At 30.8% G+C, this 16642-nt stretch overlaps 1 protein-coding gene and 1 non-coding gene across 4 annotated transcripts; one reads left to right on the top strand and one right to left on the bottom strand.

Annotated features, from left to right (window-relative positions):
* Nucleotides 1-368: 368 nt before the first annotated feature.
* On the bottom strand, nt 369-441 carry TRNAK-CUU (transfer RNA lysine (anticodon CUU)). Its single transcript has one exon. It is a non-coding gene; the product is annotated as a tRNA-Lys (tRNA).
* A 67-nt stretch (nt 442-508) lies between these two features.
* Nucleotides 509-6218, top strand: LOC120072595 (S-adenosyl-L-methionine-dependent methyltransferases superfamily protein). Of its 3 annotated transcripts, XM_090312115.1 has the most exons (8): nt 509-810; nt 899-960; nt 1185-1318; nt 2247-2392; nt 3378-3449; nt 4246-4341; nt 4427-4600; nt 6096-6218. In XM_090312115.1, the coding sequence occupies exons 1-7, from the start codon at nt 747-749 to the stop codon at nt 4585-4587; spliced, it is 735 nt and encodes a 244-aa protein (XP_090168241.1). In that variant the 5' UTR covers nt 509-746; the 3' UTR covers nt 4588-4600; nt 6096-6218. The 3 variants fall into 3 exon arrangements, with proteins under 3 accessions (XP_090168241.1, XP_038880920.1, XP_038880919.1); XM_039024992.2 differs by lacking the exon at nt 6096-6218 and having other exon boundaries at nt 4436-4749; XM_039024991.2 differs by lacking the exon at nt 6096-6218 and having other exon boundaries at nt 4427-4749.
* Nucleotides 6219-16642: the final 10424 nt, after the last annotated feature.

Raw genomic sequence — 16642 nt, 5'->3', positions numbered from 1 at the left:
AAAAATTCGATAAAAATAATCAATGTATTTTATAGAAATGAAGATTAAAATGGAGGAACGGATGAGGACGAAAAAGCCATTCCTTAACTTCACGAACCTCCTTAAATTTATGTATTCTCTATTATTTTTCGAGGCTTATAATTATGGATTTTTAGAGAGTTATTCTAAGGTTATTTTGTGCATTAATTTTGGGTAGAACTTGATTTTATTAAACTCAGTGAATTTAGATAAAAATTGATACAACTCATTCAAACTATTTCTTTTTTCTTTTTTTTTTTTTTCCAAAAATCACTTTATATAAATAATTATACATTCGATTTGGCATGAAACTTTTATCCCTAAAAATAATAATAAAAAAAAACCATTTCCGCCCACCGTGGGGCTCGAACCCACGACCACAAGGTTAAGAGCCTTGCGCTCTACCGACTGAGCTAGACGGGCCCACGTTCAATGAAACCTCAACTATTTTGTACTGTTTTTAATAGTTAGCAAGCGACATGTCGTTTTCAGTTTTCAATACTCATAGTCAAGGATAGTCGTACTCGACTACTCGTAGCTCGTAGCTCGTTAGGCACGAACAACATGTCGTTTGAGAACTGGTGAGCAGTTGATTAGGTTTTCAATTTTCATCCAGGGAGAATCGTCCCGCCTCCCTCGTAAAATGGCAATTCGATTGAATTGACGGTACATTCAGCAGTAAGATTTCTCCGTAGTTCTTCATTTTCTGTGTCAATTGTGAGAAGAAAATGGACATAGCTCTGTTTTCGCCGTCGTCACTTTTCCCCGACGACGATGACGAATCTTCTATTGGTACTCACTTCTACTGCTCGTGCTTCTTGCTTTGATCTTATTTCTTTAGAATGTTTTGTTTCGATCTTCTACCTGTTTGTTTTCTCAGATGCGGGGACTTCAGACACGCTGCAGAGCTATGAGGAAAGGAAGCATCAATTTCCTGGAATGGTATTGTTTCTCTCTTTGAAGTTACTCCTTTCTTTAGAATATTGCAATGGAGGTTGTTCAGGTGTTTTGTTTTTTACTTGTAAACGAAATTTTCTGATATTTAGCTGATGCGTTTACTTAGAATGGTTCAAATTGTAATGCTATCGGCAGTTCTTGATGTTTTGTTTATGTTGAGGAGTTCGCTTTGGATTTTTGTTTTCTTACATGACGTCATTGGAACGCAGGAGTTGGTTATTCGAGAGTTTTCATTTCATCAGCTGAATGCGAATTTGCTCTGGCCGGGGACCTTTGCATTTGCAGAATGGTTGGTTCAAAACTCATCTTGGATCCAAGGACAAAGATGTATTGAATTGGGAAGGTATTATAGTTCACTTGTTTTGAACTTCTTTTATTCAACTGGGATCTTTTTTTGTAACTTTTGGTTGTGTTTCTCCGTTTTGTATGATTCGTATTATCAGTGAAATGGGTTCCAATCCAACATAATTTAGCAAAATTTTAATTGCTCAGCATCGAAATATTATATTTTAGTCTTAAAAATTTGAGGTCCATTTGATAAGGATTTCGTTTTTAGTTTTCTATTTTTGAAGTTTATGCTTATTTCCTCCCAATTTTCTAATTATAGTGTTCACCTTTGTTAAAAAAAAAAATACTTGAATACTTCTTAGTCAAATTCTAAAAATAAAAAAAAACTTTTTTTGGTTTTCAGGCTTTGTTTTCAAAAGCTTGAATAGAAAGTGGATAGGAAAATATAGAAACTTAAGTGTGGAAGTAGTGCTTATAATCTTAATTTTTAGAAAGCCAAAAATCAAATAGTTATCAAACAGGACCTAAATTCTTTGTCTTGGTTTCTAAACTTTGTATGATAAAAATTTCATCAATCATGTAAAAAAAGCACGTTTTCATCTTGAAATCTGGTACTTGACATATTGCATAACAAATTTTGCTTCAAAGCTTGGCCATATGGAGTATAGACAATTTACTTGTCAAGTAAAAAAAAAAAAATCACGTCAACTTCTCATTAAGTTTTAATTCAAACTTAAGAGGACTAAAGTAAAATGTTTGGAATTTTGAGGGACCAAATTTAGTAAGTTTCAAAGTGCAGGAACTATAATTCAAGTGAAACCATTTTCAAATTCCCCACTCTCTCTTTCTCTTCTTATATGTAGTCTCCTCAATCTTCTTTGTTTGCACCTTAATCTTCTTGTATGCATTATTCTCTTTTTATGCACAACCTCCTTATTCTTCTATATATGAACCTTCAGTTACTTCTGCACCTGTTTTTGCAGTGGCACTGGTTCATTGGCAATCTTTCTACGAAAATCATTTGATCTTGATATCACAACATCAGATTATGATGATCAGGAAATTGAAGAGAACATCGCCTATAATTGCAGGGTGAATGGAATCACACCTGCCCTTCCTCACGTTAAGCGTGCGTGAGTTCTCTCTGTCTCAGTTGACTAACTATATTATAGATTAGAAGGAGAAGACTTATGATATTAACTGCTAAGATAATATGGCTGCGGATCAAGTGAATCTTTCATGGGGAACTACCACCACGACTACTGAAACTTTTGAAAGAACAAAATTTTATGATAGGAAAATATCAATTTGTACCCCTAAACTTTGAGTGTTGTATCAATTAAAACTTCAAACTCATAGTTATATTAATTAAAATATTAAGCTTTCACAAATGAATCAATTTAGACTATTTGTTAGTGATTTATAGCTATTTTCAATTGATTCCATTTCAAATTAGCTTAAAAATTACCTAAATCAAATTCGTCTTCTCCAAAAATCCTACCAAAGTGCAAGAAAAATTATCATGTAATTAGTTCTACATAACTAGAGAAAAATAGAGGAAGACGAGTATATGAAAAACTGCTCACATTTATTGGAAGATCTTTGTGATTTATTTCACTCTTGTATTTCTCTCTAATTTACATTAACCCTTGCATTTAAAGAAGTCTTATACATGTAAAGTCTTGTATTAATGGTTTTAAAACACAATTCTAATGGAGAGTCTAAATTGGTTCAATTATAAAAATTTAGGATTTAAATTGATACAATTATTAGTCCGGGATTTTAATAGTTACAACTCCCAAACTTTAAGGGAACAAATTGATTTTCTTTCCCCTTTTATGAAGGGCAGTAAAACTGAATTGAAGTGATATCAGATATGTACCTTTGGACTCATTCTCTGGTAAAGCCTAAAGGGTACATCCCATTTGACTTTTAGAAGCAGTGAAGCACCCTTTGCTGGATTTACTGATTCAGCATTTAAGTCTTTCAGGAGCAGCAAATAAAATTGGTTTTATATAGTTATCATTTCCTGAGATTTTTCTTTAATATCTTTTTTCCGCACTTGTCTTCTTGAAGGGATCTAATATTTTTACATCATCTTTTATCCTTTTCAGATACATGGGGAGAGAACTTTCCAATTAGTGATCCTGACTGGGACCTTGTCATTGCCAGCGATATTTTACTGTGTAAGCTCCTAGCCTTTAGTTGTCTGTTTGACATATTTTTCCAGGATTTAATCAACTCAGTTTTGATGGGGAAAAAAGCGAAGTGTTTTTGTAGTAGTAATCTGATTAGTTCATGGACGACAGGAATTTGTTGTTTCCTGAATGTGAAGTCAATAAAAGTTCTTCCAAATGTTTTGAGGTACCGGGGCAGTTAAATGAATGTTGATATGCTTCTTTTTTCTTGTTTTCCCATCTTTTCTGTTTAGAATTGTTCAATGTTGTTCCATTGAAGTGTTTGAGTATGTTTGGGTCTACATAGAAACATTTTAAGAGACCATCATAGTGTTTCTTAAACATGTGGTCACATTATTTAGGACCATTGTGGAGACTATTACTACGAACACTTATATCAGTAGTCCACTTGTTGAGCTTGATGTTAACGTTTGGATCCACAAGTGAAAGAGAGTGTTTGAGAATATATTACTGTTAACTTTTTCCAAATCTACTGTAACACGTTGAGTTTGCAGTTCCTTTTTTTTCCTCCATTTTGAGCGTTCGTGCTAAATCTTAGAAATCCATGCAAAGTTATGCTAGTTAAACTAGTGAGAGTCATGCTCGACAATAGATGAATGATGTCATTATTAGAAGTATAGAGTAAACATCAAATTTTGTTATTATTGCCAAAGAGAGCATAGCTCAACTAGCACCTGTATGTGTTAGTGAACACAAAATCTATGGTCTCGAACCTCTAGTCCAATTGTGCTATTATCTCCCAACTTGATAATGATAAAGAATCCTTTCATTCCTCTCCTTTCAGATGTGAAACAATATCCAAACTTGATAAAAACGCTATCATATCTTCTCAAGCGAAAATACAACAAAACAGATTCTCTGTCTGCCATTGGAAGTGATGGTAATGCCAATCTTGCTAGTTTTATTATTTTACATGGCAAGGTAACAACTTTTTTACCTTTTGATGGCTCTTACTGTGCTTTCAGAGGCTGCAGGTGCAACCATGGCTCAGCCAATGTTTCTAATGAGCTGGAGGCGCAGAATTGGAAAGGAGGATGAATTGCTCTTCTTCACTGGGTGCGAAAATGCAGGCCTTGAAGTAAAACATTTGGGGTCCCGCGTCTATTGCATCAAATCAATGGAGTAAAATTTTTATACAAGTTAGTAAATTACATATGTTCGAAATACTTAAAAAGTGCTTTTCAGGTGTAAAAAGATGCCTTTTCTGAAAAGTTTAGGTCAGTTGTGTAACTGTTTTTTATTCTTATTTTTGAAAATTAAGTCTATAGACACTATTATTTCCTCTAAATATCTCTCCCATATCCACTTTTTACCAATGGTTTAAAATCCAAACCAAAATTTGAAAAAAAAAGTACTTTTTAAAAAGTTGCTTTTGTTTTTGGAATTTGGTTAAGAAACCATTGTACTTAAGAAAGATGCAACCCATTATAAGAAATGAGAAGAAAATAGCCTTAGTTTTTAAAAATCAAAATGATTACCGAATGGAGTCTTAGAAAATCTTTCCAAATAGGTATTACATTACCTTACATTTTTCTTTTCAGGTAGTTCAACATAGAAATGATGTAGGTACTTTGTTTTTTTTTTTTAAAAAAAAATTATTTATTATTATTTTTGCTTTGCTGTGGGTTTTACTTAATTTATAGCCAAGTTTATAGTCAATTAGAATTTATTGAATGCGACTGTCTTGCATGAAAGGTATGAAATAAATACTGCATTTATTGGTCATAAATATTTAGTTGTACAGAATTTTGAAATTTGTCCATTTAGTCTTTAACCTATTAAACAGTTCAATGGATTCTCTCATTTGTGTTCTTTAATAGGTGTCTGACAAATTCAGAACCTTTAAAAGTAAATTGGCTTCTTTCATATAACATTTGAATTTTATATTTAATATAATCTTAAACTTATAGTTTTATATCTACTCTGAATTAAAAAAAAAAAATTGAAAGTCTATATTTTTTAAAAAAAATTCAAGAATTTTTAATACACGCAAATCTCATAAATTAGAGACTAAATATGTAATTTAACCTAAATGTTAAAATTGCAAAAGTTTTCTACTTAATTTTTTTAAATGAAAATGAATATATACTAGTATCTTAAGTTTTACTGTTGACATCCAAATTAGGAATTAATTAGGAATTGATGAAAATATGGCATGGTTTATTTGATTATTGATTACTAATTAGACATAAAACTCAAATTTATGTTTAATAATTAATAAAGGAGACGCCACCCATCCAGCAATTTGGAGGGTGAACCACGACATGTATATTTTTTCTTATTTACACAATTTAAATTCAAAGGGATAGTGAGACAAATATTAACATTTAAAATACTAAATTTGTTATTTAGTTATTTATTTACTTTTGTTAATATACTATTTTCATTCTTGTACTCCAGATTTGATTTAACTTCACATATTTTTAATAAACCTTAAAAATAATTTGTTGTAAGGTTAATTTGTTTTATTAACATTTCTTTAAAAAAATTTAGAAACATATTTAACAAAATTTGATGATAAGTAATTTTGAAGAAATAAATTTCAAGATATGAATGTATATAAAAATGATTTATTTTACTTTTTTCTTTCCCACTTCAATTCGGTTTGTGATGTTGACAAACGAAATTTCGAAGAAATTGTGTTGGATGCACCTCACATGACGTGGACCCCAAAAGGAAGCCACGTGGCAATTCGTTGTGATGCTAATCTTGTACGGGCTTTCTGATCATTGTGGTAAAAGATCCAGATCTCCACGTAAGCAATTATTATCCAGTAACGACATGTAGTTGGGAGCCCCACATAGACGGTATGACAACCGACAAGTCGGCCAAGTTCATCACGGATTTGATTTTTTGCGGCAGAGAGCGACGCCAAAGATCATGTGTCGTCCTGTAGCCATTTGATGTCACGTACTAACGTGACCCAATTTTGCTTCTACGTTTCTTTTTGGGCAATAATTTTGCTGCTTTTTGAATTTATGTTTTGTGTTAAATCAGTCCATAATTTTAAAAATTAAACAATCAAGGCTCTTATATTAAGAAAATGATCGATTTTTGTCTCTCTACTATTGAAATTCATCCGATGCATTACGAACCATATTTATTTTTGTGTATCTCACTAATTTGTCCAATCATAATTTGTAATATAATAAATTTTTTCTATTTTTTTAAAAATATTTTATTTAATTTATTATGTATGTAATGACAATATTATACATAAAGATAGTGCATCTTGAAATGCACAAAATAATTCGTAATTAAAATATAGTTATATTTTTTTTTTTATCTCACTCGTCCTAATTTAATAATTTCAAACATGTCCTTAGTCTATTAAATATCTTTCCAAAATGTTTATAATAGTTAGTTATCTAATAAAAATGATTTTGGAAACTTTAGAATATTTAGAAAGAAAATCAAAGAATAAAAAGGCTGTCTATTATTGTCAAGAAAAAAAAGGCTGTCTATTATTGTCAAGAAAAAAAAGGCCTCTCTATGTTATGACAAAAAGAAAAAGAAAAAGAAAAAGAAAAAGCTCATTATGTATAAACAAAAACAACTATTGCACAAAATATTGCTTAATAAAACTTTGAACCAAAATTTTACCAGAAAAGTACAACAACTATTTTCAACTTAATCATTTTATTTGAATCACTTGCCGACTATGAAAATGAAAAAGAAAAGTATTTTGTTTCAACCAAAATTTAGAAGTCATTTTTGTCTCCACAAAGACATTATAAGGATGAGAAAATTCGAAATTTCGGCAACAACTAAACTTTGTCTTATAATTAAACCCAAAGTTTCATATTTTTTTTTTTTCTGTACAATTGTAATTTGTCTTTTCGAATAAAGACATTTTCTCCTGGATCCTTTATAATCTCTCAAATACTAATACTAATAATAATAATAATAATAATAACTACAAAATGGGTCCAACGCTCAAAATATGTCGATATCAATAGAAATTTTGAAATTTCAAATCTTTAAAAAATATTGTCTTGAAAAATATTATAAAAATAAAATGTTCAATAAAAAATATTTAAATGAATAAATAAATATTTTAAAAATATTTATTATTTATATCATACTCATCAACATTTTGTTGCTTATTTTTTAATTTTCCTCAATCTTTTTATGATATAATAGACATATCGATTCACTATTTATGTCCCGAAAAATTAAAATTATGGATGTGTTAGGTTCTTAAATCATTTTAGTAACCTCTTGTATCGTACAACCTAATGAATTAGAAAACTCGAGCAAGATTAATGAGAATTCATACTCTAAATTCTCCTTATTTAAATGTAAGAGATTGAGAGGGATGAAGAGAGGAAAAATGAGGTTTTTTCTTCAATCAAATTTAATGTATTAATATTCTCAGAGGATGGGATTGAAACTTAATGATACGATTGGTGGTTTATTTTGAGGAGAAAATAAGAAAAATGGGTAATGGCAGAAACCAAAACTTTTGGCAGTGTCGTCCTTTTAAAAGTACTTTGCAGTTTGGCCATGCCATTACCAACCAAAACCACTTTATGTTCCCTTTTGTACGGAAGCAAAAATTCATCACTGTTATCATTTTTTCAAATCGCCAAAATTTTCAGGACAATTTATTCTCACTCCTTTCATAGATATTTTCATTCAATTGAGTGGCCCTGAATTTATTCTTCCAATGATTTCAATCTTATCCGTACATTTGAAAAATATTTGATATTTGAAGAGTCGTGTTTTGTGGGGTGTTTGAGGTACTAAATTAAGTTATAAAACGCGAAGTTAATATGTTAAAATTTGAAAGTTTGTGTTTAAAATGCATAATTTTAAGATGAAATTTCTCGATAAATATACAAAATAGAGAAAGGAAGAAAGATGAAGTTTAATACTATTTACTATTGAAATTGAGTTATTTAACACTAATTTATAAAATTGATTGGCCAAACACCTCAAAATTTTGTATTAGTTTGTTGTGTTACGAAATGTGCAATTTTAGATCTATAAATGAAAATATTTTAAGATAAAAAAAGAAGAGGGAAAAAACAATTTCATTGTTGATGGTATTTGCAAGTAAAAAAAACCTATCGGAAGAAGGGAAAAGACGATAGGAGAAAAGGAGAATAAAAAGAGGAAATTATTTCAAATAGTAAAACTATTGAAAATATTTACAAGATATAACAAAATTTTTTAACTATCAATGATAGACATTGATACACCGATAGACTTCTATCAGTGTCTATCAATGTTACTAATAGATACTGATAGAAGTCTATCAATGTCTGTCAGTATCTATCATAGATAGTTATAAAATTTTGCTATATTTTGTATGGTTCATTTTTCTATATTTAGAAACAACCCAATAAAAGAAGGAAGAGAGGATAATTATCTAAGAATAAATTCTAAATTAAAATAAAACCGTTATCACATATAATTAAATTTTTGTCAACATGTCGATATTTTCATGTTTTCATGGGTTCTACATTGTCATGAAACACAAAAAAAATAAACATAAAAATGGCACTAATATAAATAATAGACATATTAACTTAGTTTTTAAATTCATAAAATGTTAATTTACTAATTAAATTAATTTTTTTGGTTTTTTATTTTTATAATTTTTTTAAAAATATCTATCGAAATTGATATTTTATTAATATTTTAATCAAAATTTTTGTAAAATCAAGACTTCAATATTTTCATCGATGTTAACATTTCAAACTTGACACATGAACTAAAATTCAAAATCAAATACACCATAATTTAAGTAAAAAGAACACAGTAAACTTGAGTGTTATTGTTTTGTTTTGTTTTATTTTCGCAATAATGTCAATAAAAAATGTGTAAAATGTTTTTGGGATGACAATGAAAATTTAAAGCATGGATGCGATACCCAAATAGAGAATGATGTGTTAGTGATTGGGAAAGGTAATTTTTTTTTACCATAAATGCTACCGATGATGATTAATAGTTTGAAATAAAACTGAAAAACTAATCTGGATAAAAGTAGGAGTGTTCAAAAAATCCGATCACTCGAAAAAATCGATCAACCCAATCCAATCCGTGCAGTTTGGATTGGGTTCAAATAAATAAAAATTTTATGGGTTAGATTGGTTCAGGGGTTTATCTAATATAACCAAAACAAACCCGAATCAACCCAAATTTATTATTAACTTAAAAATATATATTTTCGGTTACTTATAACACAATTATTTATACATAAATTGATTTTAATTTTATTTAATTTCAATATTTTTTGAATAATTTTTCTTCAACAATTCTTAAAAGTAATTTTTTTGCACTTTAGAAAGAAAATTTTCACTATATAAATTGAAATTAAGTAGTTAATTTTAATTCGATATATGAAAATAATTAAATTAGATTTTTACATATTTACGTTTTGTTTCTTTTTAGAACAAAAATAAATGATCCAATTAACCAGAACCAACCCAATCAAACATTTCATGGTTGGATTGGGTTGGGTTCATTTTTTAATAAAGGTTATTTGAGTTGAAGAAATTTACAATCCGAACCATTGGTTCAGGTCTAAAAAGTCTTTCAACCCAACCCATGAATACCTAGATAAAAGTAGTCACAAAGATAAAATAGAATTGGATAAAGTTTTTAACTGCTTAAAAATACATATTTTGTTCACTTAGATTGTAAGTCTAAACATACTCTTCATCTCATATTAATTTAGAGAACATATATAAGTATAGTAACATCATTATTGTATTAATAGTAACTAATTAACTATCCCACAAACTCAAATAACTATAGTTAAATAAATGCATCCATCAAAATTAAGTTACAACTAATGTAGGGGTCGTTACAACTGTCAACTAATACAATCAATTACAACTTAGAATAATAATCTAATAACTTTAACACCAACTACTAAATTAATTTGAACACCAACAGTTAAAATAGTTATTATCAGTCAAGACATCAAATATTTAAATCTCTCTATTTATTCAATGTTGAAATTAGAAGGAAAAAAGATGAAAATAATCCAACCACAAATTTTATATTAAATAATTATTGCATATGGATGGACATACTTAAAATCCTTAAATATGATTCAAAATTCCATTGTGATTTAATATTTGAACTCAAAACGAATTCAAACTTGGTTTCTCACATTTTCTTAGTCACATTTTTATATTTTTTTAAAGTAAACACTTCGATTGTTAACCAAATTTTAAAACATCCTGTTCAGTAATTATTTGACTTTTAGTTTTTGAAAAGTAAATCTATTTTCTCTCAATTTCGTATAACGGTTTGCATATTTCTTAAGTAAAAGAGTTGAATTCATAGCAAATTTCAAAAACAAGTTAAAAAAAAAAATTAACTTTTTAGTTTTTAAAATTTGGCTAGGAGTTCTATCTCAAATCAATTGACAATGAGAGAAGTAGCTCATATACCATATAAAGAGCTTGAGTTCCCTTGACTTTTTCAATTTATAATCCTCAATCATTTTTAAAAACATCGGTAAAAACTAAAAGTTGTTAACAAAATAATAATAATAATAATAAAGATGAAATAAACTTAATATTCAAAAACTAAAAACCAAACACTAAATCGTTATCAAATGGGGTCTTATTAATATTTTTCAAAAAATTTAACTAGGTTTATAAAAGACACTCTTAAAATGTAGAAAATGAATCAATAGATAGAGATAGTGTCTATAAATTTAATTTTCAGAAATTAAAAAAATTAAATAGTTATCAACAAGATTATATTATATTATATTATTTATTTATTATTATTACTATTTTGTAGTACACATTTGTATTTCAATTAAAAAAATAAAGGATTTGGTCAGAAATCAAATCCCATAAGAATGCCACACCACATAAAAAGGGAAATGTAGAGTTCATGGGACAAGTTTATTTTGTATGGTAGGGAAAACAAAAATGTGGCAAGTAACATGCAACCATTTTGTCTTCTTTCTAAATGCTTTCAACTTCTTCCAACTCTCTCTATGTATCCAAAATTATTGTTAGGAAGCTACCTAGAAGCTCAACTAGTTTTTTTTTTCTCTCTTTAAAAAAATATTACATATTTATTTATTATTTTCAGACAAAGAATATTAATTAATGGTCGTGTAGAATTGATCCAACGTATGTAATCACGATTATTGTGAATATGTGAACTTACTTCGAATAATAGGTTAATAAGATGAATTTAGAACTTTGAAAGTCACTTTGAAATCAATTCGTTTTAATTGCTATGTTACGTTGCGATCTATGTAATATTTGATTAATATATTCATTAACATGTAAGATAAAGTATTAAATTCACGACACTAATGATTGAGAGATTTATTATGAATACAAATTTGATAAATGAGAGACATAATTTAAATTTATATTTAAGTACTAAATAGACATAATCCTAGCAAGAAAATATCAAATTTTGATTTTTATGTTGAAGGTTAATATTTTAATTGGGCCAAAGTTTTTTTTTTTTTTTTTCTAAAAAAAAAATTGTTGAATTTTACATTTAAAATTTTTATTTCTCCAAATCTTTGTTGATCAACTTTAGAATAAGTTTGTATTATCTCAAATCCTCCATTTTTTTTTCAAATGGTAATAGTAATATTATGTATAGAAAACTATCATGTTTAAAGTTAATATGAAGTTCCATTAAAGTTTAATGACTGGCACTATAAATTTGAAAATTTAAGAAACAACATACAAATCATATTTAAAAGATCGGAACTACGTTCCTTATAATTTTTGTTCTTTCAAGAATTTCATCTATTAATTACTCCGACTTTCTTAGATAATTTTTTTATTTTTAGGCTTTTTTATCTTTTAAAATGAAACTTATTAAAACTATTTTTATCTTAGTTTTTTTTTTTTTAAAAAAAAACTTTTCGTTGATGTTGGCAAAGTGAAGTATGAGAGACCGTTAAAAATAAAGAATAGGGAAGAGAAGAACAACAAGAGTACGTGGAAACCCTAGTACAGGAAGAAAAACCACGATCTAAAAACTTTTCTTATTCTTTTAATTTGATATACTAATACATAGGGACACACTGTATAAATAGACAGTAGAAAACCCTATGGGTCTACACAATTACATAAATGCCCCTAGGTTGATAACCCTATTTTCAACACTCCCCCTCAAGTTAGAGCATTAATATCAACAAGGCCCAACTTGCTTACACAACAATTAAAATTTTGTCTCAGTATCGCTTTTGTAAGTACATCAGCAACTTGTTGGTTTGAAGGAATATAAAGGATGCATATGTTTCCATTGTCCAACCTCTCCTTAATGTAGTATCTGTCTATCTCTATGTGTTTAGTTCTGTCATGTTGAACTGGATTGTTTGCAATACTGATGGCAACGTTATTATCACAAAATAATTTCATTGGAAGCTCATTATCTTGCTGGAGATCTGATAATACTTTCTTCATCCAGATTTCTTCACAAATCCTTAGACTCATTGTCCGATACTCAACCTTAATACTACTTATAGCAACAACTTCTTGTTTCTTACTTCTTCAGGTGACTAGATTTCCCCAGACAAACGTACAATACCCAAACATTGATCTTCTATCAACAACAGACCTTGCCCAGTCAGAATTAATGTAAGCTTCAACAGATCATTTATCGGTTTTCCTAAACATTAGGCCTTTACCAGGAGTTCCTTTCAGATACTGAAGAATACGTTCAATTGCTGTCATATGATCCTCACAAGGAGCTTGCATAAACTGACTCACAGCACTTAGTGCATAAGAATTATCCGATCTTGTGTGAGAAAAGTATATCAACTTCCCAACTAACCGCTGATACCTTTCTTTATTAACAGGAATTCTATCATTCTTATCACCGAGTTTCGCATTGTATTCTACTAGTGTGTCAACAGGTTTACACCCAGTCATACCTGTTTCTTTTAGTAAGTCCAGAGTATATTTTCGTTGAGAAACTGATATACCTTCTTTTGAGCTAGCCACTTCCATTCCCATAAAGTATTTTAGCTTCCCGAGGTCTTTAATTTCAAACTCTCTGACCATCTCTGTTTTTAGCCTCATGACCTCTACATCATCATCCCCGGATAAAACAATATCATCAACATAGACAATAAGAACATCTATCTTCCCTGATGTTGATCTTTTTATAAAACAATCCAGAGCTTGTACCGGTCAATCATCCCATCTGATTTGTACTTTATAGTAAACACCCATTTACATCCAACTTTCTTGTGCCCTTCAGGCAAAATTACCAGTTCCCAGGTTCTATTCTTTTCTAGAGCTCTTATTTCTTCCATAACAGTATACCATCATTCTGGTTTTTTCATTGCAATACTTATGTCATCTGGAACCACCTCAGTGTCCAAACTAGTAGTGAATGCTTTGAACTCGGATGCCAGATTACTATACGTCATGTAACTATGCATAGGACATTTAGTACATGAACGAGTACCTTTCCTCAGAGCTATAGGAAGATCAAGTGAAGCATCACGTTCTTTCACCTCTCCAGGCTCCTCACCATGATCGACTATCTGTGTGTCAGAAACTTCAGTAGTATCTTTCACATCATCATTAGCAAGAATCATTTCATTCTCTGCAGTTTCAATCATTTTATCTTCTGCAGTTTCCCCTTTTGTCACTCTTTTAGTATTACTGCTACCTTCACCCTTATCTTGTCTGCCTTCTTTAGTCTCCATACATATATTAACATCATTAGGAATATACGTACATGAACCTGATGACGGATCTAACTCCTGCACTGGAGTTGGCAGTTTTGGTTCAACAGGTGGCACTGCTTCCTTCCTGAGATTCTTCCTGTAGTAGGTTTTCTAAGGAACTTGATTGGTAGGAAGGACCAGACTATCATACTCAGAACTAAGATTAGACAAGGTTTGAATGGACGCTGACTCTAAAGGAATAGCATAAGATGACCAGTTAGTCTCTTCATTTATGTTCTTCCCCTAAAGATGACTAATAGAAAAAAACGACCGATCCTCGAGAAAGGTGACATCCATGGAGACATAGTATTTCCGAGACGATGGGTGATAACACTTATATTCATGTTGATGGAGTGGATATCCAAAAAAGACACACTTTTGAGCATGAGGAGAAAATTTCGTGTCGTTTGGACCATGGGAGTGAATAAAAGCAATACAACTAAAAACCCGAAGAGAAACATCAGAGATCAATCGAGTAGTTGGAAAGGACTCTTTAAACAATTCTAAAGGAGTATGAAGATTAAGGATATGAGAGGGCATCCAATTAATGAGGTGGGTAGCAGTGAGAACTGAATCTCTCCAGAGGTACGACGGAAGAGTAGCGGATAACATAAGAGATCGAGCTACTTCAACCAGATGCCGATTTTTACGCTCAGCTACTCCATTTTGTTGCGGAGTGTAAGCACATGAGCTCTGGTGGACAATACCTTTAGAAACAAGGAAATCCCTGAAGAAGACATTAAAAAATTCTCGCTCATTATCACTTCTTAAAATCCTAATCTTTGTTTTAAATTGAGTTTCGACAGTTGTATTAAACTATTGGAAAATTGAGGACACTTCAGATTTATTAGTAAGAAGGAAAATCCAGGTAAGGCGGGTGTGATCATCTATAAATGTGACAAACCACCGTTTTTCAGTGGAAGTAGTAACCGGTGAGGGACCCCATACATCATTATGAACAAGAGAAAATGGACTCGAGGGTTTGTAAGGCTGAGAACAGAAAGAAACACGATGTTGCTTGACACGAATACACACATCACAGTTAAAGGATGAAGTACTAACATTACTAAATAAATGAGGAAATAAATACTTCATATATTGAAAATTCGGATGTCCTAAGCGGAAATGTCATAACATAACATCATGTTCAAAAATAGAGAAATTTAAAGATATAAACCCAGTTTGGTGATCATTCCTAGAGGAAGCTTCGTTAGAAAGGAAGTATAGTCCTCTATCGTGCCGGGCAGTGCCAATCGTCATCCCCGATTTTAGATCCTGAAACAAAATGGAATCTGGTGAGAAAATTGCCTTACACTTCAAATCTTTTGTTATTTTACTGACAGATAATAAATTATATGATATTTTAGGTACATGTAAGGTATCACGTAGAATTAAACCATTAAACGGAGAGATATTGCCTTTTCCCGCAACAGGGGCAAAGACCCATCTGCAATTCGAATACGCTCATTACCAGCACTTGGGTTATATGACATAAATAACTCTGAGGAACTTATAAAATGATCGATGGCCCCTGAATCCACAATCCATGGTTTTTTACCATTTATACTAATTAGGCCAAAAGAAGGGAAATTACCTGACTGTACAATTGCACTCACCCCAACCGTACTCAAGTCTGCTTACTGTCATTGAAAGATTGCTTCTGAGTCTGTTCATCTACTGAGTCACTTACCAGGGCACGACTAGTATTAGATTTTCCATGAGACTATTGTCGCCTACTGTTTGGGGGCTTCCCGTGTAATTTCCAACACTGATCCTTTGTATACCAAAGTTTCTTACAATGTTCACAAATAAGTGGGGGTTTTTTTTTTTTTTTTATCACCATCAGCACCGGATGGCTTGACGATGAAGGCGGCTGCGTTAGTAGTAGGAATGGGATTATTCATGGCACACGACTGGTCCTCTTCCAGCCGTATTTTAGAGTAGACTTCTCTGAGTGAAGGAGTCGGGCACTAACCCAATATCTGACTACGGACACCATCAAATTTAGGGTTTAATCCAGCCAAAAACATATAAACACAATCTGCCTCCTCAATCTTCAAGTATTGGGTCCCATCCTGTAGACAGTTCCAGACAATCTCTCTACACGAGTCCATCTCCTGCCACAACATTAATAGTTTGTTAAAATAAGAAGTAACATCCATGGACCCTTGTTTGCATTCATGAACCTGTTTGTGGAGTGTATATAGCCGAAAGGCATTCTGTTTTTTAGAGTATAGATCTTGCATTGCCTCCCAGATATCCTTGGCGGTTGCAGCATATAGCAGTGGTCTTCCTATTTGGGGTTCCATACTATTTACAAAAACAGAACATAACAACGAATCTTCTCCTTTCTAAATTCGTTCTTGTGGATCACTTGGGGCCAACTTTGGAATTTTTTCTGTCAAATATTCAAACTTGTGACGCCCTTCCAAGCCATCCGGATTGATTGGGACCAGGAGAAATAGTTCTGGCCATTTAATTTTTCCCATACGATAAA

This window comes from Benincasa hispida, chromosome 3 (assembly GCF_027475165.1).
Source record: "Benincasa hispida cultivar pf3 chromosome 3, pf3_genome.v1.1, whole genome shotgun sequence".
In the NCBI taxonomy this organism is placed as follows: Eukaryota; Viridiplantae; Streptophyta; class Magnoliopsida; order Cucurbitales; family Cucurbitaceae; genus Benincasa; species Benincasa hispida.
This window is presented reverse-complemented; position numbering and strand designations above follow the sequence as displayed.

What these genes read in the sequence shown, in the direction of transcription:
- LOC120072595 (XM_090312115.1), top strand. Translation starts at nt 747, where the DNA reads ATGGACATAGCTCTGTTTTCGCCGTCGTCACTTTTCCCCGACGACGAT. An exon ending in AGCATCAATTTCCTGGAATG is followed by an intron (nt 961 to 1,184) that starts GTATTGTTTCTC and finishes ATTGGAACGCAG; the next exon opens with GAGTTGGTTATTCGAGAGTT. An exon ending in TGCCCTTCCTCACGTTAAGC is followed by an intron (nt 2,393 to 3,377) that starts GTGCGTGAGTTC and finishes TATCCTTTTCAG; the next exon opens with ATACATGGGGAGAGAACTTT.